The sequence below is a fragment of the Salvia splendens genome, chromosome 2, assembly GCF_004379255.2.
Source record: "Salvia splendens isolate huo1 chromosome 2, SspV2, whole genome shotgun sequence".
Classification (NCBI taxonomy): domain Eukaryota; kingdom Viridiplantae; phylum Streptophyta; class Magnoliopsida; order Lamiales; family Lamiaceae; genus Salvia; species Salvia splendens.
In genome coordinates, this window is record NC_056033.1 from 11644079 (window position 1) to 11669559 (window position 25481).

The 25481-nt window shown below is 37.9% G+C and overlaps 7 protein-coding genes across 13 annotated transcripts; 4 read left to right on the forward strand and 3 right to left on the reverse strand.

Annotated features, from left to right (window-relative positions):
- Nucleotides 1-1390: 1390 nt before the first annotated feature.
- Nucleotides 1391-2119, forward strand: LOC121773726 (agamous-like MADS-box protein AGL62). The gene has a single exon (XM_042170647.1). The coding sequence runs from the start codon at nucleotides 1391-1393 to the stop codon at nucleotides 2117-2119; it is 729 nt and encodes a 242-aa protein (XP_042026581.1).
- A 2041-nt stretch (nucleotides 2120-4160) lies between these two features.
- On the forward strand, nucleotides 4161-6032 carry LOC121762809. The gene is made up of 2 exons (XM_042158821.1): nucleotides 4161-5040; nucleotides 5134-6032. Exons 1-2 carry the CDS (start codon nucleotides 4454-4456, stop codon nucleotides 5774-5776), a joined length of 1230 nt encoding a protein of 409 aa, XP_042014755.1. The 5' UTR covers nucleotides 4161-4453; the 3' UTR covers nucleotides 5777-6032.
- Nucleotides 6033-6341: 309 nt separating this feature from the next.
- Nucleotides 6342-9126, reverse strand: LOC121761029. Of its 2 annotated transcripts, none has more exons than XM_042156617.1 (2): nucleotides 8956-9126; nucleotides 6342-7808 (listed from the first exon to the last, which is right to left on the reverse strand). In XM_042156617.1, the coding sequence occupies exon 2, from the start codon at nucleotides 7752-7754 to the stop codon at nucleotides 6693-6695; it is 1062 nt and encodes a 353-aa protein (XP_042012551.1). In that variant the 5' UTR covers nucleotides 7755-7808; nucleotides 8956-9126; the 3' UTR covers nucleotides 6342-6692. The 2 variants fall into 2 exon arrangements, with proteins under 2 accessions (XP_042012551.1, XP_042012544.1); XM_042156610.1 differs by having other exon boundaries at nucleotides 6342-7832.
- LOC121773738 (agamous-like MADS-box protein AGL61) lies at nucleotides 8085-10797 on the forward strand. Its single transcript, XM_042170656.1, has 2 exons — nucleotides 8085-8180; nucleotides 10165-10797. Exons 1-2 carry the CDS (start codon nucleotides 8085-8087, stop codon nucleotides 10795-10797), a joined length of 729 nt encoding a protein of 242 aa, XP_042026590.1.
- Nucleotides 10798-11706: 909 nt separating this feature from the next.
- LOC121773750 lies at nucleotides 11707-12550 on the forward strand. Its single transcript, XM_042170666.1, has 2 exons — nucleotides 11707-11982; nucleotides 12077-12550. Exons 1-2 carry the CDS (start codon nucleotides 11707-11709, stop codon nucleotides 12548-12550), a joined length of 750 nt encoding a protein of 249 aa, XP_042026600.1.
- A 1893-nt stretch (nucleotides 12551-14443) lies between these two features.
- LOC121769532 (basic form of pathogenesis-related protein 1-like) lies at nucleotides 14444-15185 on the reverse strand. The gene has a single exon (XM_042166371.1). It carries the CDS (start codon nucleotides 15135-15137, stop codon nucleotides 14628-14630), a length of 510 nt encoding a protein of 169 aa, XP_042022305.1. The 5' UTR covers nucleotides 15138-15185; the 3' UTR covers nucleotides 14444-14627.
- A 4185-nt stretch (nucleotides 15186-19370) lies between these two features.
- LOC121788114 (probable pectin methylesterase CGR3) lies at nucleotides 19371-22944 on the reverse strand. Of its 6 annotated transcripts, none has more exons than XM_042186990.1 (7): nucleotides 22817-22944; nucleotides 21978-22117; nucleotides 21633-21672; nucleotides 21386-21427; nucleotides 20608-20900; nucleotides 20319-20400; nucleotides 19371-19684 (listed from the first exon to the last, which is right to left on the reverse strand). In XM_042186990.1, the coding sequence occupies exons 2-7, from the start codon at nucleotides 22095-22097 to the stop codon at nucleotides 19641-19643; spliced, it is 621 nt and encodes a 206-aa protein (XP_042042924.1). In that variant the 5' UTR covers nucleotides 22098-22117; nucleotides 22817-22944; the 3' UTR covers nucleotides 19371-19640. The 6 variants fall into 6 exon arrangements, 4 of the variants coding, with proteins under 4 accessions (XP_042042924.1, XP_042042925.1, XP_042042926.1 ...); XM_042186991.1 differs by having other exon boundaries at nucleotides 22698-22818; XM_042186992.1 differs by lacking the exon at nucleotides 22817-22944 and adding an exon at nucleotides 22583-22715.
- Nucleotides 22945-25481: the final 2537 nt, after the last annotated feature.

Sequence of the window (25481 nt, forward strand, 5' to 3'; positions counted from 1 at the left end):
TAATAAGTACTTAATTCATATTTAATTATATATTATTTTATGAAATAAATTTTCTTAAATTAATATAAACATTATCTATTTTAATACATGAAATATTAAATTTTTTATCTAGACTAACTAATATTAAATATATATATCTGAATATATTTACTAAATTTTAATATTATTTATATTTATACATCACTAATTATCTATAAGGTTTAATGTTTTGTGATATATTATTAATTGTAAATCATTTACTAAATTTAATATATTTTTATATATATTTGCAACAGTAAAACGGTTAGACCGGTGGTTCGACCGGTTGGACCGGTTGAACCGTGAACCAGTAACGTCGCCGGTTCGCTTGCCGGTCCGGTTTTTAAAACATTGCTCCCAAGCCTAAAACCAAAACTTAACACATTAAAAGTGAATATGGAGCATTAGATATTTTAACAGCTGTACGGCTGACACGTCAAGTCAACATCTTATAAAGCATTATAATAATAAGTATATTAGTAGTAATTTTTAAAATGTGGACCCAATCTTCTTCTTCCTTTGATATCAAGAACGCCATTTTTACTTCTGCAGACTGCAATCACCTTTGCAATTTTTATTCCTAAATTCAATTCAGCCCCTCTTACTATTGTAATTCTGATGATTTTCTCTTCACTACTCTTATTTTGGTGAGGGCTGAATATAGTTTTCGAAAAAAAAATTAAAAAATTGTAGTAGAAAAAAACGGAAAAAAAAATTCTTGGGAAGGACTTAAGCCACTCCCCCTCCCTTACTATGTCTGCCACTACATGGACTTCTTGTACATCTTGCCCTTTATCTACATGGACTTCTTGTACATCTTGCCCTTTATCTACATGGATTGCATCCATTTCTTTTGCATGAAGAATGGCCAGGCTAACAAGATTCAACATAAATAAAAAAGGCCTACAAAGAGTACATTGATCAGTAAATTACCATTTGAGAATGCCACTTAGATTAAAAAAACCCTACAAAGTTTGGAAGTGAGCACATAACGATCTATACATCTAAATATCCATTCCTTGTAGAGCTGAACGTAACTCAACGGTCATTTGAATTTTAACCCTTAGCTAGCCATTCATTAATTCGTGGTATCTAAACTCCAATCTTGGAGTTTATTTGAAAGCGGGGTGTAAACTGCAATTATTTAGCACTTGGCAAGAAAACGTGTAAATTTGGACAGAATCGAGTGCATTAATTACTCAAATATTTGTTTCCATTTACACAGTCGTTCTATTCTTGCAATCAAAGATTATAAGGATCCCCTAATTTTGCCCTAAACCTATAGTTTGTTTAATCAATCCTCTCCCAATAACCAACCTTCCCTTTCTCCAAATCCTCCAAATTCTCCAAATCAAATAGTAATTTAACAAAGATGGTGATCCTGAAAGAGAGCGGCGGGAAGAAGACGACGCAGGGGCGGAAGAAGATCGAGATCAAGAAGATTGAGAACTTGAGCAACCGGCAAGTGACGTTCTCGAAGCGGCGGTTGGGGCTGTTCAAGAAGGCGAGCGAGCTGTGCGTGCTGTGCGGCGCGGAGATCGCCATCGTCGTCCACTCCCTCGGCAAGCGCGTCTTCTCGTTCGGCCACCCCTCCCCCGAGGCCGTCATCGACCGCTACCTCGGTGGCGAGAGGGAGGTCGGCGCCGCCCCCGCGGTCAACACCAGGGAATTCAACCGCCACTACTCTGACGTGTCGAATCAGTTGGAGCTGGAGAAGCAGCGGAGGGACTTGATTGAGGAGGCCAAGAGGGCGGAGGGCTACGGCGGCGGCGGAGGAGATGTGTTCTGGTGGCATCAGGGCGTGGAGGAGATGGAATTGAATGAATTGGAGCAGTACGCGGAGGCGCTCGATGAGCTCTTGAAGAATGTCGAACTGAGGACTAAGGATCTCATGATTTCGCACTTGCTTCCGCCGTCGGTCGCATCCGCCTCCGCCTCCCTGACCATGCACAACCCTACTGCGACGGCGTTCGACGATGCGGCAGCGGCGGGGCTGTATGTGGCTCAGAATCAGATGGGGAATAATTTCGATTACGAGAATTTCATTGCTCCTAATCAAGGGCTGGACATGGTCACTTCTCCTGCATGGCTCAATTACTAGGAATTAATTCAAGCTATGTTTTCTCTGATTTGTTTATGCATCTGTTTCATTGCTATCTTCTAGTAGCAAATATTAATGCCACGAATTAATGTTTCGACATGAATTCCCCCTTTTCCTTTCTATTGAAATGGCTATTAGAGCGTCAATCTAGGGTTTCATTAATTGTCACTATTCAATATATACAGCGCTACTACTACTTGGTTTTTCGAGATGTTTGTTAAATTGAAAAAAGATTCCGATAATAGTGTGTGATTGTGTGAAATTTAGGGTGTCACGTACTTTTTTATAAAGAGTTGTAATGTTTGATTATTTGAAGTTTGGATCATACAATTTGTCTTGGATTAATTAGTACTCCGTTAATTACGTTTTTTCTTGAGGTCAATGTTTTAGATTAAGTCCAGTTAGTTTAGTGAATTTAAAATTTCACACTATTTTCAGAATATTTGAAAACGCATCTGAATAAATTTTGGGATGAAATCCAGTACACGTATATAGGAGTATATGTTTTGTACTCTCTAATTTTAGAGTTTTAGTTCATTATACTCTGTTAACTGTTAAGCATATTAAGCGCCAGACATGTTTTTAGGGACAAAACTAATTATGGTCAGGAATTTTGAGACTGCAAGAGTGCAAGATAAGAACATCATGATGTGTTGGAAGTGTCTTTTTCTTATCTAAAAGTTGTGTAGTTACATTTTCTTTTATCTAAGTTGTGTAGTTTACACACAATAATTTGTTACTTTAGTTCTGTTTCGACATCTTCCTGTATATTTTTTTTTGTTTTAATAAATCTCTAATTTTAATTTTATAAGACATACTCAACAGATCTGTCAAAAATCACATATTACATACATGCATATTAAAATTAGTAAATGTTTTGTTGATTATCATAAGAAAATGTTTCTGTACATGTAGCTATAGTAAAAGCACTGATCAAATCCAAAGAACTAAACATACATGGAAGATGAGCTAGGCTAGTACTACCATTATTCGTTTTCAAATCGTCTATATTAATATTAGTACACCATTTCTTAAAAGTTTATACCACGCACACATTATTACTATCGTTTTCTAATAATATACAACTATCAAGTAGTGTTATTTCTGTAAAGTCCTAAGTGGAAATGATTGAAAATGAGTGGACCAGTGGCTTTATGAATTGAGGACAACCGCAGGGTTTTATTATTACAAGAATACAACCAGGTCAATAAAGTCGTCTTCGGCCTAATCAAAGCCCTTACATTTAAAATACTAGTAATACTAGTTAAAAAAAACGGTGTTTGCTTTCATTTTAGTAGCTAGGGCTCACCATTCAACTAAGCTGAAAGAATAAAATATCATCTTTATATTCTTTAAATATACGAGCCATTAACAATTATATTTTATGATTAAATATATTTTATGTTTATTTTATGAGATTAATCTCAAATCTTAATCTTAGATAGATAATCATATAATAATGAATTATTGTTACTTTTTCTAACTAAAATAATCTTACAACTTAACCTTGAAAGGATAATTATATAATTATATAATAATGAGTTATAGCAACCACATTGCACCTTATTTTCCGCTGTTCCTTACAAACATATTTTGCTACAAGTTTTCGTTATTTTTGTAATGGTTCATGTCAGATTGGGAAATTTACAAGAAAGAGATCCTGGATTTTCGAAATATGATGATCCACTCTTTGCAATCGAGCACGTAAAGGAACATGGTAAGAAACTCCAAATAGGGAAAAGGGAAAGGAAGATAGAAAAAAGGAGAAAACCCTAAAGTCAAAATGGGCATATACAGAGTATTGGTAGCATTGAATAGTACTCCATCTTTTAAACCTAATAATTTATAAAAAAAAAACAAAATGCAGATACAATTAATAATCCTCCTACCATGATGTAAAACGGAGCACCATACGCCAAAATCATCTAGGTGTGATTGTCATTTGTCACTACGTGATTGTTAATTAATTAACACTTAAAACAAAATGAAAGTAGAATTTATAACTAAAATGGGGATTAAGTATGTTGGTGTCATGGGAAAAGTTGTGAGGGAAGAAAGTTGGGTGAAAAGCGGCATCCCAATCCAAGTCGAGTGATGGTGATGGGCATCCCAAATTGAGACAGCTGTCAAAACACACATGGCTGTACAGCAGCTGTCCAATCTCAAACAAGCCAATCACATCCTCATCACAAAACGACAAAACCCAAACTCGCGATTCCCATTGCTGGCACTCATCGCTACGTGCATCCTCCCCGCACGCACGCCCGCCCATGCTTATATACCCCTCTCTCATTTCTTCATTTTTCCCTTCTCTTTTTGTTTCCTCCAATCAATATGGATCCTTGCCCTTACGTGCGCATCGCCGTCGGGGATTTGGCCTTGAATCTCCCGCACAAACCCCACCTCTCCTTCTACTCCAAATTCAAGCTCAGAGGATTCCCCTCTCAACTCTCGGACCTCCCATGCGGCGGCGCTGTCGATGCCAGGATCCATGCTTGCTTCACTTTGAGCAAGTCTGAGCTAGAGAAGCTGGTTGAAAAATCTGCCAAATTTTCTTGTCTGAAGATCAAGATTTACCGGCGCAGCTGTGATGAGGGCAGCGGGTGTGGGTTAGTGATGAAGAGCAGTAAGATGTTAGGATGCGTTGAGGTGCAGTTGGATGTCAAGAGTATTGTCGAGAGCAGCGGATGCAACCGCGTCTGCCCCATCCGGAGCAGGTGGATCCCAATCCGGAGCGGAGCGGATGTCAAGCTCCACTTGAATGTGCGGGCCGAGCCCGACCCGAGATTCGTGTTTCAGTTCGACGGGGAGCCTGAGTGCAGCCCGCAGATCTTCCAGATCAACGGGAACCTCCTCAAGCAGCCTGTCTTCACCTGTAAATTCACCTTCCGAAACTGCAGCCAGAGGAATTCGAGATCCAGGTAATTAAACACAAATTTGAATTGATATATCCATAAATTGATTTAGTAGTCTCAGTATTTACTAACTTGTTGTATCATTCAATCCGATCACAGATGCTCGATTTCGACATCAGGAGGAGATGTTCGAGAAGAGAGGAAGGGGTGGTCTATCACAATCCACGATCTATCGGGATCGCCGGTGGCGGCGGCGTCGATGGTGACGCCGTTCGTGCCGTCGCCGGGCGCCGACAGCGTGGGGAGATCGAATCCGGGGTCGTGGCTGATCCTACGGCCGGGGTACAGCGCGTGGAAGCCGTGGGGCCGCCTCGAGGTCTGGCGAGAGAGCGCCAACGTCTGCTATCGCTTCGAGCTCATCCCCGACGGCTCCGTCGACGCGATACCGCTCGCCAGTTCCAACGTCAGCGCCAAAAACGGAGGCAAATTCGTGGTCGACATCACAACGGGCCCCACCCCCATGGCCAGTCCAAGCAGCAGCTTCGATTTCAGCTCCGGGTGCGGGTCATCGTCGGCGTCCGGGTCAGGATCGTGGGCGCACCTGCTGTACCGGGGGTTCGTGATGTCGTCGACGGTGAGGGGAGTGAAGCCGGTGGTGGAGGTGGGCGTGCAGCACGTGACTTGCACGGAGGATGCGGCAGCGTTTGTGGCCCTTGCTGCCGCCATGGATCTCAGCATGGATGCTTGCCGGCTCTTCTCGCAGAAGCTCAAGAAGGAGCTAAGGCAACCGGATCTTTTCTGAACCATTTCGGGTCGGGTCGGGTGACTGACGGATACATTCGGATGAAGTCGCTATTGGACCGCAAGCTTGTAGCTGCATACATTAATTTATTTTAATTTTTAGAGTACACCTTGTTGTGTTATGCTCGTTTATGGACTGTTGTGTTGTGATCTACATCTTGAGTTTCTGTACAGTCATCGGGAGTTTATTGTTTTTCTAAATGTACATTTCTTTATTTCTTTCTACATTAATAATGGACGTATTTCTTTAATATTCACCTTCTTTGTTTTTAAATTATGCGCAGAGGTATCCTATGAAACTAAAACGTGGGCTTCAATGCCAACTTCATATGGCAGATGACATTATTTAATTAATCCACTCTCGCTTTCCTGTCAATTTTATACTACTCCTATTAAAAACTGCTGCACTCTGCACAGTGAATGTGAGCTGGTTCTCTGATATCCACCCCTCAATATCGAGTGCAAAATTGAGGGAAATGATCTCTCAACAAATGCTTTACATATACATTTCATTTCTAAAAGAATTGCATTTATTTTCAGTTTACATGATAACCAGAGAGTTGGTCTTGGAATATCCAGATACAAATACAATCATATCAAATTCTAATGAAAAGAGGAAACTGTTTCATCAACATAAAGCATACTGAACAGTTGGTTATACAGAGGTGAAAGCATTATATCATCATGTAATCAAACTATATATCATCATCCTGCCTAACATACCTGAAATTGTATTATGAGATCTTTACAACATTTCCTTTATGAAACTTGAACGTTTAAAAGCTAGGCGTCATGACTTCAGCTCATGAATAATGGACCAGTTTGTGAAGCTACAGTATATCTTCATCCTGCAGCTTCATTTCCACCTGTATTTCAGGGAGACTATAAAGATCTTTTGTCACTTGAATCACACTGTATCATTCTTTTTTACGTTCGTTCCATCTTCCAGAGTTAGGAGAAATCGTCAAGGTTTGACTCCGACTTTTAGGTTCAGTGGGACCTGTTGATTTAGAGTCTGCAAGATAATTTTCCACACCTAAGGTAGAAGCATTCGCCTGCTGAAGACCGATAGTGTTTAAGTTGGAACCTTTGGTTGATGTGCCTTCAGTAGCAATTCTGTGGTCCTGATATAACTCGGTCACACTCCCAGTGAATTTTTTCTCCGATGACTTGGGAATTTCTGCTGAGACATCAGTTGTGCTGTTGCTTGATTCTAAATTATTATCAGTAGGTGCTTCTGCCAACGCTGAGCCCTTCTCTAAACTGTCCAAATTGTTTTCCTCAGTTGTAATATTTGTCCCAATTTCTGTTGCACTTGATAGATTGGCATCATCAGATATTTCACCATCATTCACCTCCAACCATTTCTTTATCTCACCAGCATATACTTCCTCGCCACGATTTTCTTTGTTTTTCTGTTCCAAAATGTGTTCAAGGTGTTGTTGACCAGAGATTCCCACAACTCCTTCCTCATTTTCAGCCATTCCAGTGTGGTTATCATGAGTCAGGGAACTTGATGCACCACCATCTTCATGGCTACTCTTATCACCTCTTCCATGATCATCATACTCCACAGACTTCTGCTTTCTGCCATTGCTATCATCACCTATTTCTCCTTCACTTTCTCTGACAGTACCGTCTTCTCTGGCTCCATCAGTTATGTTAGCCTCTTCTTGCTCAAACTCTGCATCTAATTTCTCTTCTTCATGCTCGTCTTCTTCAGTGGTCTCCTCTTCAGATACAATCTCGTCATATATGGGACGAATAGTCTTCCTTCTGATCCTTATAAGTCCACCAATACTTCCTCTGTTCAGAAACTCTTTTTCATCACTTGCTTCAAATTCTTCGTTCTTATCATGAGAACGCTCAACTTGGTAAATCAACCAAAAGCATATAGCAACAAGTAAGCTAATTTGCAAAGCATACTTAAGCTTGATTCCCCTATTTCTCTGGTTCCTACTATAGTACTGCCTGTACATAATGAATCCACCAAGATGATTGCTTGCTGACTGTATTTCTGTTGCTGCTAAAGGCTACAGCACAATACAGGATAATCACTGACCCAAAATAAGCAGGAAATCAGAATCACAGTCTAACATCCACGTGGAATAATACACCCGATGGGCCATAGTATAGATTTGGACACAACAAAACACAATTTCTCAGTGATGTTAAAGAAATCAGATGGTCAACTATATCTTATTTAGCTTGGAGTTGCACAGATTGTGCTATGCAAAAGTCTACATGAATAATTATAATAGCTCAAAATTCTACGTCCACGTGTATGTATGCATGTCCATGAATGAAGGATGAAAATTATGATTCCTGTTTCCATCAACAAGCTTTTCGAGGCATCTATTCAAACAGAACAAGTAGGAGGTTTCTCAAATCTGTTCATCCTACAGGTAATCTCTACCCCCATTTAATGAATAATCTTCTCAATCAATATGAGATTGATCATCTAGAAAAACCATACTATTGTTGCTTATTGTAACCAAATATTACGCGACAACATTTTCCAACAACCTGAAGCTGCTATTGACTGAACAGAGTGCACATGCAGCAATGTGTAAGTTGATTGAAATACCAAATTATCCTAAACCAAACTCATCATTCCCTTTCGATTCTTTCTAATGACAATCACCACAATAATAGCTAACTGGAGACTTAGAATGGAGAGAATTAATCCTTATACTCTAATTAAACTCCTCATATCCTCAATCACAATGCGCTTTCAGCTCCTCATCAACTTAACCTATCTCTTCTCGATTTTAGTACTACCAAGAAACAGAAACAGAGAATAACAGTATAAAAAAGGTCACACGCATTAAAAATTGCATATTATCGGAATATCCAGAGCATATAGTATATCAAAACCCTGCAAAGTACTCCGTATGAACCAAAAAACTCCCCAAACCCTTCCTAATTCACTGACTAACAAATTCTTAAACTGAAACCCCAAGAAATTGAAGTCGGATAATAACAACAAATGCAAAAAATCAGCGCATACAAAATCAAAGGCGCCACATGTAATTTCAGCAACATGAAACGAGCCGATGACTTAATATACTAAAAAGTCGGAGTAAAATAGTACATGTAATTTAGAGAAACTTCACAGAAATACTCGATTGAAGATCAATAATTTCTTATTTACAGCAACCGAATGAGGAAGAAGATTACCTGAAGAAGCAAACTCTAACGGCAGATAAGATTGTGAAAATTAACGCGGGCAATTTGTTATTGAGCTTGCTTGTTCAGTGAAAAGCGGTGGAATCAAGTTGGAGAAACGTTTCCCCCATTTTCGCTCTCAGCATCTATCTTTGATCAAGTTTTGCGGCAGTTATATTTACTGTTATATCACTTCAACTAATTTCTTAAGTCTATCAGCTGCTATACCAATAAAATATATTTACACCTATTAATATTTTCACAAAGCTTCGAACACGAATATTAAGTCATACACGTGATTATAATTTTTAAAGAGCTTCATTTTTAAAAAATTGGGTACCACTTTTCTCATATGAGAGGGATATATCCAGAGAAAATATGGTTGTATTTCTGTATATTTTGTGTTCAACAAGAGAAACAATATTTATGCCTCTTCTATAGGAGAGAACATAGAGTTAATATTTTCATAGACGGATGGAGTATTATGTTTGCTATTTAGTTTAATTAATATTTCAAGGCTAGCTATTATAAATTGGATGACAATATAAATAGCGTATATAGCGATACAAAACATGCATCTATATTTACATATATACAGAATTTGAATTTGTAAAAGGGCGATGGAATTAACTATAAATATCTCCGTAGATTTAAAATAAAAAGCAACACGGATCTCCTACTCCAACACTCACAACACAATAAAATAATACTCCCTCTGTCCCCTAATAGGAGTCGCTCTTTGACCGGGCACGAGTTTTAAGAAATGTAGAGAAAAGTTGGTTGAAAAAGTTAGTGGAATGTGAGACTCATATTTTTGTATTGGTTTTATAATAAAATGTGAGTAGAGTGAGTTAGTGGAATGTGATGCCTACTACCATTTATGGTAAAAATGAAGAGTGACTCTTAATGGGGAACGGCCCAAAATGGAAATTAGCGACTCTTATTCGGGGACGGAGGGAGTATTATAAAATCTCACTATCACTTACATGTTTATAAATTATTTTATTATATTGTGAGTTTATTATATTGTGAGTGTTGGAGTATGAGTATTGGAGTAAAAGATCCTTTGCGACTAAAAAGAAATAAAGCCTACAAGGATATATTATTGATCAGCAATTTAAAATTCCATTTGGGAAATGCTACTTGGATAAATAACAAGGTTGCAAGTGAGCACTTAGATATCAATATATAGATCTAAATATCAGCCTATAGTTCGTTTAGAAGAAGAAGAAGAACTTGAGCAACCGGCTAGTGGCGTTATCGAAGCGGCGGTTGGGGCTGTTCAAGAGAGCGAGCGAGCTCTGCGTTCTGTGCGGCACCGAGATCGCCATCATCGTCCAATCCCTCGGCAAGCACTTCTACTCCTTCGGCCACAACTCCACCGACGCCGTCATCGACCGCCACCTCGGCGGCGGTGAAGACCACGAGAGGGACGTCGTCGCCGCCCCTGCGGAATTCAACTTGTACAGGTTCGTGTTAAAGGAGTTGGAATTGGAGAAGAAGCGGATGAAGGTGGCCGAGGAGGACGACGGTGGGGATGTGTTTTGGTGGAATCAGGGTGTGGAGGAGCTGGAATTGGATGAACTGGAGCAGTTCGCGATGGCGCTGGATGAGTTGTCGAAGAATGCCGATCGTAGGGCTAAGGATCTCATGGGTTCGTTCTTGTCGCTGTCGCTGGCGCCTCCCTACAGAATCGCATTGCTCCTAATTAAGGGTTGGACATGGTCGGTTTCGAAGAGAAGACTTCTCCTGCGTGGAATTAATTCAAGTTCTTGTTTTTTTGTTTCTTTATCATCTTCTTGCAAATATTACTGTGTGGAATGGAATTCCACCTTTTTCTTTCGATTGAAATGATTATTTGAGCGTCAATATAGGGTTTCGGTATTTGTCAGTATTCAATACTCCACTTGATTTTGCAAGAGGTTCACAAAGATTCAGAATTGTTTTCCTACAAGTAATCTCTAATCCATGATCAAAGATGAATACTCTTCTCAATTAATGTGTAATCGATCATCTAGAAAAAACCATGCTATTGTTGCTTCTTGTATCTACAAGTTTGGCGACAACATTTCCAGCAACCTGTAGTTGCTATTGACTGAACAGAGTGCGCACATACAGCTGATTTAATTAACCTTAACAAAACGCGTCATTCCTTTTCGTTTCTTTCTATCGACGATCACCACAATACTAACTAGCTGGAGAGTTGGGATGTAGAGAACTAATCATCATTCATACCCTAATTGAACTCCTCATATTCTCAATCACAATGCTCTTTCAGCTCCTCGTCAACTTTACTTATCTCTTCCTGATTTTAGTACCAAGAAACAGAATAACAGAATATAAAATGTCATAGATATCAAAACCCTGCTAATTAGTATAAATCAAGAAACTCCACATACCCTTCCTAGTTCACTAACTAACTAACCCTGCTAAGTATGGTCATGCAGCCTGTTGAACGAAGATGGTTGACTCAGTAATTCATAGCTCAAGACTTATCTAGACTTAGTCTTTATTAGTTTTTAATATTCCTAATGTTTAGCTATTTTCTGTTTTCGTAGTGGTCCTATTTCTTAGCTATTTCAGTTCTGCCGTTGCATTTTTCATGTGTAGAGTGCCTATAAATAGCACCTCATTTCAATGGAATAAATATGTCTTTTTGAGTCATTCTTCTAATACACAAAGGCTACATATATTTCTTTCTTCTTGCTATTCTCTGCTTTCTATTTCCAACATTTGTGGCATCTAGAGCCAGGTTCAATTACGATGGCAAGCTACGGGAGTTCGATGAGTGCTACACAACCACTCATTCCAGTCTTCAAAGGAGAAGGCTACGAATACTGGAGTATTCGGATGCAGACTCTACTAAGGTCTCAAGATCTATGGGACTTCGTAGAGCAAGGATATGCAGATCCCGACGAGGCGAACAGATTGCGGGAGAACAAGAAGAAAGACTCGAAGGCGTTGGCGATCATCCAGCAAGCGGTGCACAACAATGTCTTCTCCAGAATTGCAACGACGACCACCTCGAAGCAAGCTTTGGTCAACCTTGCAGAAAGAATTCAAGGGAGATTCAAAAGTCATCGTTGTGAGATTGCAATCACTTCGATATGACTTTGAAACGCTGATCATGAAGAATGGAGAATCTGTGGCTTATTTTTTGTCGAGGGCAATGGCAACAGTCAGTCAAATGCGATCTTGCGAAGAGAAGATCGTAGACCAGACCATCGTTGAGAAGGTGCTCAAAAGCTTGACTCCAAAGTTTGATCATGTTGTAGTAGTAATTGAAAAATCAAAGGACCTATCGGTTTTTTCGTTTGAAGAACTGATGGGATTTCTTCAAGCTCATGAGTCAAGGATTAATCGATCGTTTGAAAAGTCTAACGAAAAAGCTTTTCAAGTGAAAGGTGAATTCTCCAATCAGAAGGAGTTCTCTACGGCAAGAGGACGAGGCAGAGGAGGTTTCCGAGGTCGCGGGCGTGGCCAAAGTCGAGGACGTGGCGGTCGATCTGATGCAAAGCAAGGCCGACAGCAAGGCGACAAGAGCCATATTCAGTGCCATAATTGCGGCAAATATGGGCACGTGAAAGCAGATTGCTGGTGGAAGTAGGAGAATAGTGCGTTGTGCTATTGATATATCACAAACCCCTAGGTCCAGAGGATTCACTAGATCACAGGGTCTAGGAGATCGTGGAACCTTCAGAATTCGGTCGTTGGACACACATTTTTCTGCTTCAAAAACCTCAACCCACTACACTATTGGTTAGTATAGAGAAGTAAATGATCGATCCCACGAGGACGGATGAGTTAGCATGCATTTGGAGGGTTTGGGAGGGTTCGGCTGCTGCCACGCAACAAGTGGGTCGAGAATTTTAAACTGCTGGACTTAGGAAATGAATGCTAACTACTCTATCTACTGGGTCCAGGAAACGGGTGCGTACGACACATGCATGACTCAAAATGTAAAATCAACTTGCAAGACAAAATCAGCAAACTGGAGACTATACTGACTTTCCTAAAATGACCAAACAAACTAGCACAGAAAATAGGGACCAAATTTCCCTAAGTGTCCAGGTTCTGGAAAAGCTGCAGAAAAGTAAAAGGACAAGGCAGAGAGAACAGACAGATTGCAGATTTAATCCTAACTACTAACAAACTTCATCTTCTTCGGGAATCCAATCGGGAAAACAGAATAAAACAGAGTAATAAACATCATAAAAACAGATCAAGTTCCAGATCTGAAATTAAACAAGGAATTAAAGGCTAAACTCAACAGATCTAAACTACTGGGCCTAGCAGATGCGAGAACAACAGTAAAAATGTCATAATCATGTAGATTCAATTCACCACGTATCAGATCCACAACTCCGACTCACAATCCCTTCCAGATCCAACCAATCCAAACCCAACAACCTTTAGATCCAGGAACATGAACTTCGATTCAAACAACCACTCAACAAACAACCTCATATTCAACCAATCTCAATTCCATTGCAACAGTCAATTGCGAAAAGCATCCAAAATTAGTAGAACAACATCAAACATCAGAAACCATAGTAAAACGTGTATTATAACATCAAAGCATCCAAAGTTTACTAATTTGTAATTAGAAATACATTAGGGGGCTATTTGATCTTTATACGGAGTATTATAACATTAAGGGTGTATTTAACCTTTTACTCTTCAAAATAATAAACGTGTCAATAACTTGTATGCAAAACAAAAATATTCAAATTAAAACATATCGATGATTATATATTCACAACAAATCCAACCATCGGCGCTAAAGTCCAACAATATATATATAATTCAAAAATTCTTTTATCATACGAATCTTGATTAATTTGCTATATTCCTAAGCTGTATGAAGTCATTTGAACACATGCGCGTCACCATCCTGATGTGGACATTTAATAAACAATTTTAGTGACAAAATTTATTGTTTGATTTGCATTGGTTTATGATATAAATTTATAGCCTCAGGCAAAATCAAAATTTAAAAAGAGAAAAGATAGAGAGTTTGTATAGGCATGTATCAACAGTTAGAAAACCAAATGACTCTAAAAATTAAAATCTTTATGGCATTTAAGACTGAATTTATCAAATTGATCAAATTTTAACAAAATTATAAAGTTGATTCATCCCACGACTTTAAAAATCTGTCAAAAACCTTTGAAGTTAAAATTTACAATTGTACCACGTGATTTGATTTGAGTAGAATTGTATATGATGCGATAGCCAAAATTTAGGTTTATAAATCCATCTGAACTTTCTTATTCAAAATCGTCAACATTTTGATTCCACAACACTTAGTTAGTCAGGTCACCAATAGTCCGGAGTATTATGTACTACGTCAATAATATATTACATTTAAACTATATGAATATTAAACTCCTTAATTTTATCGACCGATTTTCAAAAATTGCGAGACAGATCAAAACTTGACCAATCTTCATGATTTTTCGGGCCGGCAACTTACAAAGAAGAACTCTAGCCACAAAAGTAAAAACAAAATGGTTTATCTCTTAACCATTAATTAAAACAACAATATATATAACACCACAAAGCATGACAGCATAAACATAAGACTATAAGGTTACATCATAATAGTAATATATAAGCTGCAAGCTGCTGAAACAGGTCTATAATTAATGCATTAAATAGCAGCAATAATACAATAATAAGTTCTAGTAGGGACGCTGGCCGATGTAATTTCCCGGTGGATCATAGCTGCAGATGACGAAGAGCCACCCGTTGCGGCACTGTCGGCGCGCGCAGCCCAAATGGGTAGAGTCGCGCCACACGACCTGCGTGTAGTGCAGGCACTCCCCTCCGACGCAGGAGTTGGAGCTGTGGTCGTAGCAAGACTTCTCGCTTACCCACATTCCCACCGCGTCCACCGCAGACAGACGCCCCCATCCCTCTGCCAGGTTCTCTCCGTACGGCCCCATCGAGTGCTCCATCTCGCAGTCTCCGTACCTCTTGTACGCGTACCGGAGCGCGTACCCGGCCACCGTCTCGTTCCACGCCAGGGGCGCCACCCCCACCTCCGCCCGCGCCCGGTTGTGAGCCTCCAGGAAGTCATGCGGCGAGTTCAGCTGCCCCGGGTCTATGGCCCCGGCGCCCGCCATTGCTGCGGCCGCCACTAAGGGCAATATAACAAAAATGCATTCCATTTTTCTGTGATTGGAGGTCATTGTGTTTGTGTTGTTCTATTTATAGAGATGGAAATCATTCCATATATGTTTTGAGATATTTATAAATGAAATTGAAATTGAGATTAATTTAATCCCAAGATGGATGTATCGTGCGAGTGCTTCATTTTGATGGGGTCTACTGGCGATGTTGATTGGAATGTGGCAAACAGATAATGTGTCTCGTGAATGATGGCTATTTTCATGATCTAAATATTTCCCTTTAATAATTTACGTTTCATCCAAATACGTACGTACCATACACTTGGTTCCTTGCCTCCATTACATACCAAAAACCCCACCATTGCAAATCCACGAGTCATTTTTGCATAGTTTGTATGATTATATCTAATAATTACAACAACCTTTACCGAAAATCAAATGAATAAATAACTCAAAAAGGAAATCTAGCTCGAAGCCATATTAAATATCTTATTGATATCCACACTATAACTTTATTCGTAAAAAGTTATGATTTTGTTGAGTATATTTTCTTCTTATAGTGTCTTTAATGTAATTAGAACAGAAGATAATATTAATAGGAAATAAAAGATGCTCCCTTTGAAAACATATTGATTATCATCATGTGAATCTTGACTTTATTCTCAGATAGACTAACGATATTAGTTAACAGGTAAAGTCATGTGAATCTGACAAGCAGACGAGCCGAGCTAACTACCACTTTGCAATAAATTAATTTGAGATTGAGACCTCTTTTATGCTGTATTGTATATTGTGAAGGTATAGTTTCATAATAATACTATTGTTTGAGATTAAAAAATATATCTTCACTAAATTAAGGGGCCGGCCATGCTAGCTCTACCGTTCACTAAAAGTAACCCAAAATATCCAAATAGGTAAAGATATTTTTAACACTTATATCTAAAATAAACTTTGTTATCTTTGGAAACACTCATTTAGGACACTTCGATAGTTCTAACAAACTATTAAGGTATCACCTATATGAATTAAATAAGTAAGATTCGTCTTGGTATGATAGAATGGAACGAATGTAGAAATGAAATAAAGATATGTTTTTTTCATTTTAATTTCAATCCATCGTTCCAAGCAAATAAACAGAATAAAATTATTGAATCACATTTCATTCCATCGTACCAAGAAAGAACTTAATTAAGAGAATTACGTGTACATGCACACAGGAGACCCTCTCAATAAGTAAATAAGATAAGATATTAATCAATGCTATGGATAACAGATATTTTTATGATAGTTGGTGCTTTTACGTGTCTTTATATAGGAGCGTTTATAGTATATAACTTATATTTTCTTATGAGATAATAAAAAAATTATTGTTGCGATTTAACACATCCGAAGATTTCCTTATATACTTAATAAAAATGTCGATGATAACCATAATCTATTTCATGGCTTTCCCTGCTAGTATAGAGTTATGTAAAACTGTAGAATTTTATATGTCTGCCTAAAGATAATGAGATTATAATAAGGAAAATTATAGATTAGGCACAAATTACGTTTTGACTTATTGGGTTTTGTGACTTTGTGTAAAATAAATGATTAATTGGACTTGGAATTACATTTTACAGGGCGATAATTACGGGACATGTGCTTCGCTGCTTGTTTTCAAACCTCATTTTTCTCCACTTTTTTTCCAACCTTATGTAAGTAACCTTTTGACTATGCAATGCGCATTCTTGTTTTTCTGAATTTAATTGGGAAATTAACAATTTCCATTTTAAAACCACTCTTGATTACTAGCACTATTATGCAGCTTAACGTCAAGGACATTTAAGAGTGAGCTGAAAACTACAATTGATGTTCATGGAGACTAGGTCACACCTTCCGCATGTTATGCGGCTTCAAAAAAAGTTTTAATTTCCATTTGATTGAAGTTAAAAAAAGTGAAGTAGAACGAAGGTTAAAATAAAAAAGAGTCTCCAAAAAAGAGAGAGAGAAAGAAAAAAAAAAGTGATCCATGTTATAAAAAGAGGTACTCCATAACTAATTCTATGGATCTATTGCTCATGGGAAATTCAAATAGTCACTAGCAAGAATTAGAATTAGTTATATTACTAATATTTAGTGAGAAGTTAGCCCGTTAAAGTATTGGGTCTAAGTGAACCGATCGGCTAATGTTAGGGCTGAGTTAATTCCTTATTAGATTAACTTACTAATATGTTCAATTAATGACCAACCAATAATCACCCCTAGTCCTAGACAGACATCAATATTTTTATTAATTACACTTGTAATTTTTAGAACAAACAAAATACAAATGTTTGCTCGTTAAATTTAATATCCGGATATTCTTTATTTGCAGTCACTAATGATCTTATGCAATATTCTTGAGAAATTGCTTCACCAGCTATATGAAATACTCAGGTGATTTTGATTTTCTATCTAGAGTAACCAAGAAAAGTAACATTAGAGCATCCGCAACGGTGGCGCTGCTCGCCACCGCCGTCCGCGCCGCAGGCACGGACGCCACCCGCCGCCGCTGCGCTCGCGCCGTGCCAGCGAGCAGCTGACGTGGCGCGCCCTCATTCGTCAACGGCATAGCCGTTGGGTTTTAAATAATTTTTTTTTTTAAACGGTTTTTAATTAAAAAACAGATAAAAAATAAAAATTTTCACTTCCCAAAAAAATTACTCCAAAAGTATATCCGTTTATAACCGTTTTTTCCCACTTTTTATTTTTTTTTTAATTTTTTTACCCCAAAAATACACACTTTCATCTATAAATACCCCCAATTTCACTCCCAAAAATTCACATCAAACTACACAATTCTCATCATCATTCTCTCATCTCCATTCTCATCTTCAATCTCTCATATCCATTTTCATCTTCATTCTCTCATACCCTACAACATCACTATGTCCGGTCAAGGCGATAACCCTACGGGCTCCCACGGTTGGAACCCCGAATGGTTCGGTTCACAACCGTTTCCTAGTCCGGAAACGGAATATTCGGCCCCTCCTCAAACCCAAGATTCGGCCGTTCCGGGTGGCTACCGTCCATACCCAATCGACGACCAAGGTGCCTCCGAAGGACGATATGGGTGGACACCGGAGCCTAGGCCGACCGCCCCCTCCCAACCTCCGCAAGCTCCTACTCGCGGCAGCGGTGTCCGCACACCGTACACGCCGGCGGAGATGGATAAATTGTTCAAGGCGTACTTCGAAATCTCCGAAGATGCGGCGGTTGGCACGAACCAATCGGGCGATCACTTTTGGTGGCGCGTATCTCGCCGGTACAATGCAAACCGGCCGCCGGGAACGATCGAGCGCAACGAGAGTATGGTGCGCAACTGCATCGGCCGAGCCAACGACGAAATTGGCAAGTTCAATGGCTATTTCCTCCAGGAGTCGCGGAATGCCGGGAGCGGCCGGAGCGAGGTCGACATCATCACTGCGGCGATGAGCACATACCAATCCATGAACGGTAAGTCGTTCAAGTACCTCAACGTTTGGCAGGAAACGCGGTTCCACCCGAGGTATCTGGGAGGCGTAACATCCTCCTCTAGCGGCTCCTCCAAACGGTCAAGGTCGGTATCCCTATCTGACTCCGGCTCCGAAGAAGTGGCTAGCCAACTAGCCGGAGCTAACTTGGGTAGCCCCGACGCCGGACCAAGTGGTTCCCAACGCCGACCGCAAGGAAGGAAGAAGGCGGCGGCCGAGCGCCGGCGCTCTACGACTCCATCGGCCCCCTCCCCCGAACCCGCACCCTATGTTCCACCTCCACCCCCGAACAACTCGTTGTGGGCCCTTTTGGCCCAACTCAATATGGCCGATAGGTCAACTATGACCCCCACGCAACTTCAAACGCACGAGGGCATGATAGTGGGTCTCCAAAAACAATTGGAGTTATTGCCACCGGATGAGTAGTCTTCCTCGGGTAATATTAGCCAATAATTATGTAATTTTTAATTTTTAGTATTTTAATTATGTAATTTTTAATTTTTAGGATTTTAATTATGTCTTTTTATTTTATTTGTATTTTGTAATATTTATTGTGATTTTTTAATGAATTTTAGTATTATGGAAATGTTTATGTTTAATTGAATATTAAATTAATTGTGCTCGTCCTTGCGGAAGAGCACAGTTGTGGGTGTTGTGCTCTTGCCAGAGAGTAGGCATGAATAGTACCGCCCGGGCCCACAACCGTGCCGCTGGCAAGAGCACGGTTGTGGATGCTCTTAGTTCATATTCTGCTGAGCACTTCTTGCCAGCATAATACTAAATACGCTAATGAGGATACATTGCCAGCAAAAATTTCAATCAATAATTAGGTCAAATATTTTACATCAAACAAAATTAACTAACACAATTTGCACATTTGATAATTAATTTAAGACTTTGAAGAAGTAAAGGTGCTCCTATGCGTTGTTGCCATAAAAAATACCTTGTTCAGTGAGATGATTAATGTAATGGCTTGAGATGAAAAACTTGGCAGGCTGACTTGTAAGGCTTCTTGGATACTGCTTGCTCAAACTTCTTCACCGCAGATTCATTCTCTTCTAAGCTGGCTTCAATAAAAAACCTTATCCACCAAGTTGAGCTCCGCAGTTTTGCCTATTCAACAAAAACACAACCACCTAATTTTAGTGCAGATCAATAAGCAAATACTTGAGATCATTTGATCAACTGGGAAGTGAGAATTATCTTGGGAGTTTGAACACAGAATGTCACCATTTACTAAATCTACTGACTCTAGTTTACAACATTTGTTACCATAATAGTGAAACACGATATCAGGTACCTGACTAGCAAAAATTTCCATTAGTTGTAAGATATACTTATCTATCATAGGCTATAAATACATGTATATGCATAGATATACATAGCATAAGCATAGAATCGTTCTATCATGTACTTCAAAAAAGAGAGACCAAAAGTAAGTGCCAAGAATAAATAACATTTGACACTTTGAAAGCTCCGACCCTTTAGCTCTTTGCTTACCTGGGTAACCTGCTAGCATTATGTACTAATTAGTAAAACTGCCCAGAAATTTATAAAAGAAGACCGGAAGCAATTGCAACATGTGAAATACTAAAAGCTGCTATAAGGCATTTGAAAAGAGTGTATGGTGTATAACTTCTCCAAACATTGAGATGGAAAAGATATTTACTCTAGGTCACACACTCTTTTTACTTACAGATTTCTAGAATTATGCAAGCAAATTAAAAATGAAGTTTTGGAGTATTACCAGATAATATAACTAAGCCATCAGAAGCTACCCTCGCTAGCTGTGGAACAGTCTTGTTAAGATACTTAGGAGACAAGTAATCCAGTTGTTAAAAGGCTCAATCTTATTCATATCAATTGCTTGCATTACAATGAGGAATAGAGGCTGCCTAAATACACAAAGAGACCTCTCTATACATGGTAAGGATTTGCCCTAGTATCAATTATCATTAATACGTGCATATCAATCTTGTTCCCTAATTGATTCCTAATTGATTTCTTTCCAACACTAATTGATTTCTTTCCAACACCAGTGCATCTGAAACTATGACGAGGGAAAATGTTTTGGGCCTGTACGGAAGGGGAAACTTGATATCTACCACACGCACAATCCCTTTGCGAACAAGGCTCTTGCAGCTGGAATCAGCATCATCTAACTCATAAGGCTCTATACCCCAGGCTTCTGTATCCTCTTGTTTCAATAGTTGAGAGACCACCGAGCAGGTTTCAGGACCAACATGCAATATCTTTTTCATGCTGTCACCATATGTTTTCTTTAAAATAGGTATTATTTTCGGAACTTCAAGAGAACACGAAACACCTCCTGTATACACGTTATTGGGTTAACAAAGTGCATCTCATCCAATCGCAAAATTATTCATATTTCATATAAATGAGGCCGCGGAAGATAAGGTAGAGAAATGACTGATAGGTAATAGATAAACATCAGCAAGCTTCTTTTTATTATCTAAAAGTCTGAGGTATATTGATCAGAAGTGCAATAGTATACAGAGACTGTAAAGCTCGTTTCATAACTTGAGATTACTATAACAGAATCCCAGCATGCATATTGGCACTACAGAATATCACAAAATAAGGTAAAAATTGCAGTGCCTGCTCCTAAACCAAGAAATTCTGAATCTTATAATAATGGTCACAAGTACAAAAAATGAAGCCTTCTATCCATGAATGCAATATTTATTGATAATTCACCAAAAAAATCAGGAAACTAGCTGAATAACATTTAACTTACGAGCACTTTGTGGCTCTTCATAAAAGATACCACGCTTCTAAATCATAGATACTTACCTTCAAGTCTACTTAAACTATTTATGTCATCACTCCTGCTACCTGTCAAGAACGAAAGAAAACTGATATAACTCAATAATTCAATATACCTCCAAAAGTCTTTACTAAAGTCACTTATTGAAGGTAATGCTTACATCATCCTCATATTTTTTCCTGTCAACTTCCTACTATTTTTATTTAACAAGTGTGTGAGATTGATTTCCTGGGGTCAGATGAAGCGGTGTGAGTAAAAAGACTCAGAACAAACCTGAACTGTGATAAAGATAACCAACAACCAGCAATGCTCCCTGAAATTCGGAAAGTGTAGCTTATCAGTTTGTGACAAGGGTCATCACCGCAGGTATTAGAAAGAAGTGGACAAGCACCATCCTTAAGCCAGCTCTCCTCTTCTTCTTTTTTCTAATTCAGATACACAAGCTAACTGTGACTGAATTCCATGACTGCACAATATGGAATAAGGAATCTATGTATAAACAAACACATGCATGTACCTATCCACTGTGTAAATGCAATGATGAAAAATAACTCATGCAAATATGTGAACTCTCTCATGTATAAGGCAAGGCGAAGTGAAAGAAGCAAGTAGATATACCACAACAAAAATTCCAATGGATAACAGTGGAGATGCCTGGGCCTTGGAATGCAATGCACCACCGAAAGGAATGCTCCCATCGTCTCCAATACGGCGAGCAGCATTGGGTCTTCTTGACATCGCTTAACAGTTTGAAGAACCTGATGAGGATTGAAGGGGGCATAAGATAAGGACAAGTTCTTTTAGGCCAGAAAGCATGGTGATTTCTACTGAATAATCATCATACTAAGAGTAGCCTTCACCAATATATCATCTCACTGGAAACTAGCAACCAGAGAAACAAAGCTATTTCTTGTACACATGAATAAGATAAGAATGTGAGAGTCGCTATGCACTGCACATTTTCACCAAAAAACACACCCCTCGTTCATTCGTAATCCTCAAACATTAAAAAAAAGTAGCAAATTCCCAGTCAAGCACATGATATCGTGATTCGTGAATCAATAGATAACTTAGAACAAGTTAATTATTCACAAATGTGCTCACACGCTGTGCATCAACATCAATCATGACGATCAACAAGCTCCAACGCTTGCATAATTCATTTGGACCAGAGTTTACATCTTTAACTAAACTCCCTACTCTGAATCCGAAACAACGCTCACCAAAATCGTGGCATTGTATAGCACAACAAAAACCAACATAGATCTCAATCCCAAACAAAATGTCGGAACAGTTGAGAAATTGACTCAAACACCATCAAAATCGTGGAGAACGAACCGATTGAGTCCATCAACAGAATTACAGAACACCGCAGCATCACTTTTTGCATATTAGAACGGAAAAATAGATGAAACAGAAGTGGAGAGAGGTGAATGAAGCAAATAAATGCATTTTACCTAAAATCGAAAGTTGGGGAGTGAAGCGGGAGAAGTGGGGGATCGGATCCTCTGCAGTGGGGGAAGAATCACAGCACCGTGCTGTGTAAAGAAACGACGCCGCTTTACTCTTTGTTACTGTATTACTTTTTTCACATTTAGTACTAATAAAAGTTATTAGACGCCGCTATGTTTTATATGTTTTTTTCTTCTTTTTTTTTTATTTCTATTTCTTTGATTATTAAATTTTTAATTAGTTTTTATTATATTTGTAACAAAGAATCGTAAGTTAGTTTAATAATATCTGCATAATACTATAATTTTTTTTAATACGCCAAAAACTAAACTAACTCATGGAATTAGGACTGAAATTATATAATAGAATTAGGGGTTTAATCTTCCTTTTTTAAATATATATGTTTCAAATTGTAATTGTTCAGCTAATTAATTAATTTAGGAAAGAAATGATTATATTTTTTAGAAACAATTAATTTAAATTGGTTATAGCTCTTTAGAGAATACATAAAGTTGTTAAACCAATAGAAGTAGAAGTCCACATGTTAGAACCAAGAATTTTTTAAAATTACTATTTGCTATGATTTTAATTAATTAAATTTAAATTTTAGATTAGTATTTTTTGTTATATTTAGAAAAACTAGTATTTTGCAAACTTGCATTTCTCTATTATACTTCCTCCGTCCATGATTACAAGTCCATATTTGACATGACAGGGATACTCCGTGCAATTGAATGTAGGTGGAAAAGTGTTAGTGTAAGGTGGGTCCTACTTAGTTTTATAATGAAATGTGACTGAGATAAAGTTAGTGGAACGTGAGTCCAATGCTAGAAATGGTAAAAAGTAAATGAGACTTTTATTAGTGGACAGACGAAAATAGCAAAATATGACGCTTATTGGTGGACGAAGGGAGTAAATAAATGTTGTGAAATTGTTGATTAAACTTAAATACTTTAGACATGTATAATCCTAACAAAATACTACTGTTCTAGTATTATGCAGATATTACTATTTAAACTAACTTTTGCTTCTTTACAAAAATATGATAAAAAAACTATTTAAAATTTTAATTATCAAACAAATAGAAATATAAAAAAGGAAGAAAAGAAACACATAAAAAAAGGGTAGAGGCCATGCGGCGTCTTTTATTTGTATACTAAAATACATACAACTACTAGAAATAAAAATGTATAAAAAGAAGGAAAAAAGCAATAAAAAGAGTAAAGCGGTGTCGTTTCTTTGCACAGCATAGTGCTGTGATTCCTCCCCACTGCAGAGGATCCAACTCCGAGAAGTGGGAGGAGTACGGATCTAGATCTACTGATGCTAGATTTTTTGCTTAATCAGTGGTGTTCAGGCGGTTACAGCCTTTATTTGCGTGGCAAATTTGTTTCATTTATCTAGTACTTCAAGAGTTAATATTTGATTTATTAGGTATTGGAAAAGTAAATAATTCAGTTATATGGTGGGTATTACTGAGTAATATCCATATATAGAAGGTATGAATATTGAATTGGGTTAGACTTTTAGTAATTTTCCGCTTTTGGGAAGACAGTGGTGTAGAGTAGTTTATAGTCTCTGTTGTATGATAATCAAGATGCCCTCTAAAATTTGAAATAAAGTAGCAAAATGGAATTGTCATTTCAAGTAGTGGAAAATCTAGTCTGAAATAAAAGAATGAAAAAACTGTCATCAACTTGCCGACAACATTTTAGTTTCACGAATACAGATTATTAGAAGCCATGTTTGCAGGCCCACGCATAACCAGCAGCTGCATTTTGCTTCCATTATTAATTATTGCTATTATAGTTTTGATGTGATTCTTTAATAATTATCTCTAATGGTTACTTTATCACAATTCACACGTGATTCACCTGCATGGCCAATCGTATAATTCATATTACTTAATTTGTTATTTTCCTCTATTCTTTTTCTTAACTCACATTTACTTGTAAATATCAATCACTAAATCACCGAATAATAATGAATGTAACATTCAAACAAAATCCACTGGGAATATGTAATACACTAGCACACAGTTCACAGTTGTAATGTGGCAGCAATTATTCGTTGTATAGTGTACGTGACCCACTTTAGAAATTCCAATCTATATAGATTCTCAACGTACCCTACTTTATATATAATTGGATCACAGTCATATTTACATTCCATTGTTATCGTGGTGTTCCACCTAGTTGTATATATTCTTTAAGAAAAGGGCAAAGAAGTGGGGAATTTCTTACCATCAAATACAATTTACATTTACATTTACATTTTATTTAACAATTTTTGACAAATATATAGAATTATATTTTACGTAGGTCGCAACATAAAATAAGTTTATGCTCCTGGCCAACTAAGAGCATCCAAAACAGTGATCTCAGTAGAGTCATCGATTAACTATTCATGAGTTTCACACCATTTTAATCATTTTTTTTAACTATTTCTTAACTATGAGATAGCACCTACAACAATCCATCTCATTCATTGAATATTTATGGATGACACTATTCTATTCATCAATTTAAAAATACATATAATAAATATATGTCATTAATAGTGATAAAACTTCATTAAAAAAATTCAGAAATGGCATTACAAATTTTCAAAAATTAGAAGTTATATTATTTAAATCCTAAAAATTTAAAATTGCATTATTTAAACCCTAAA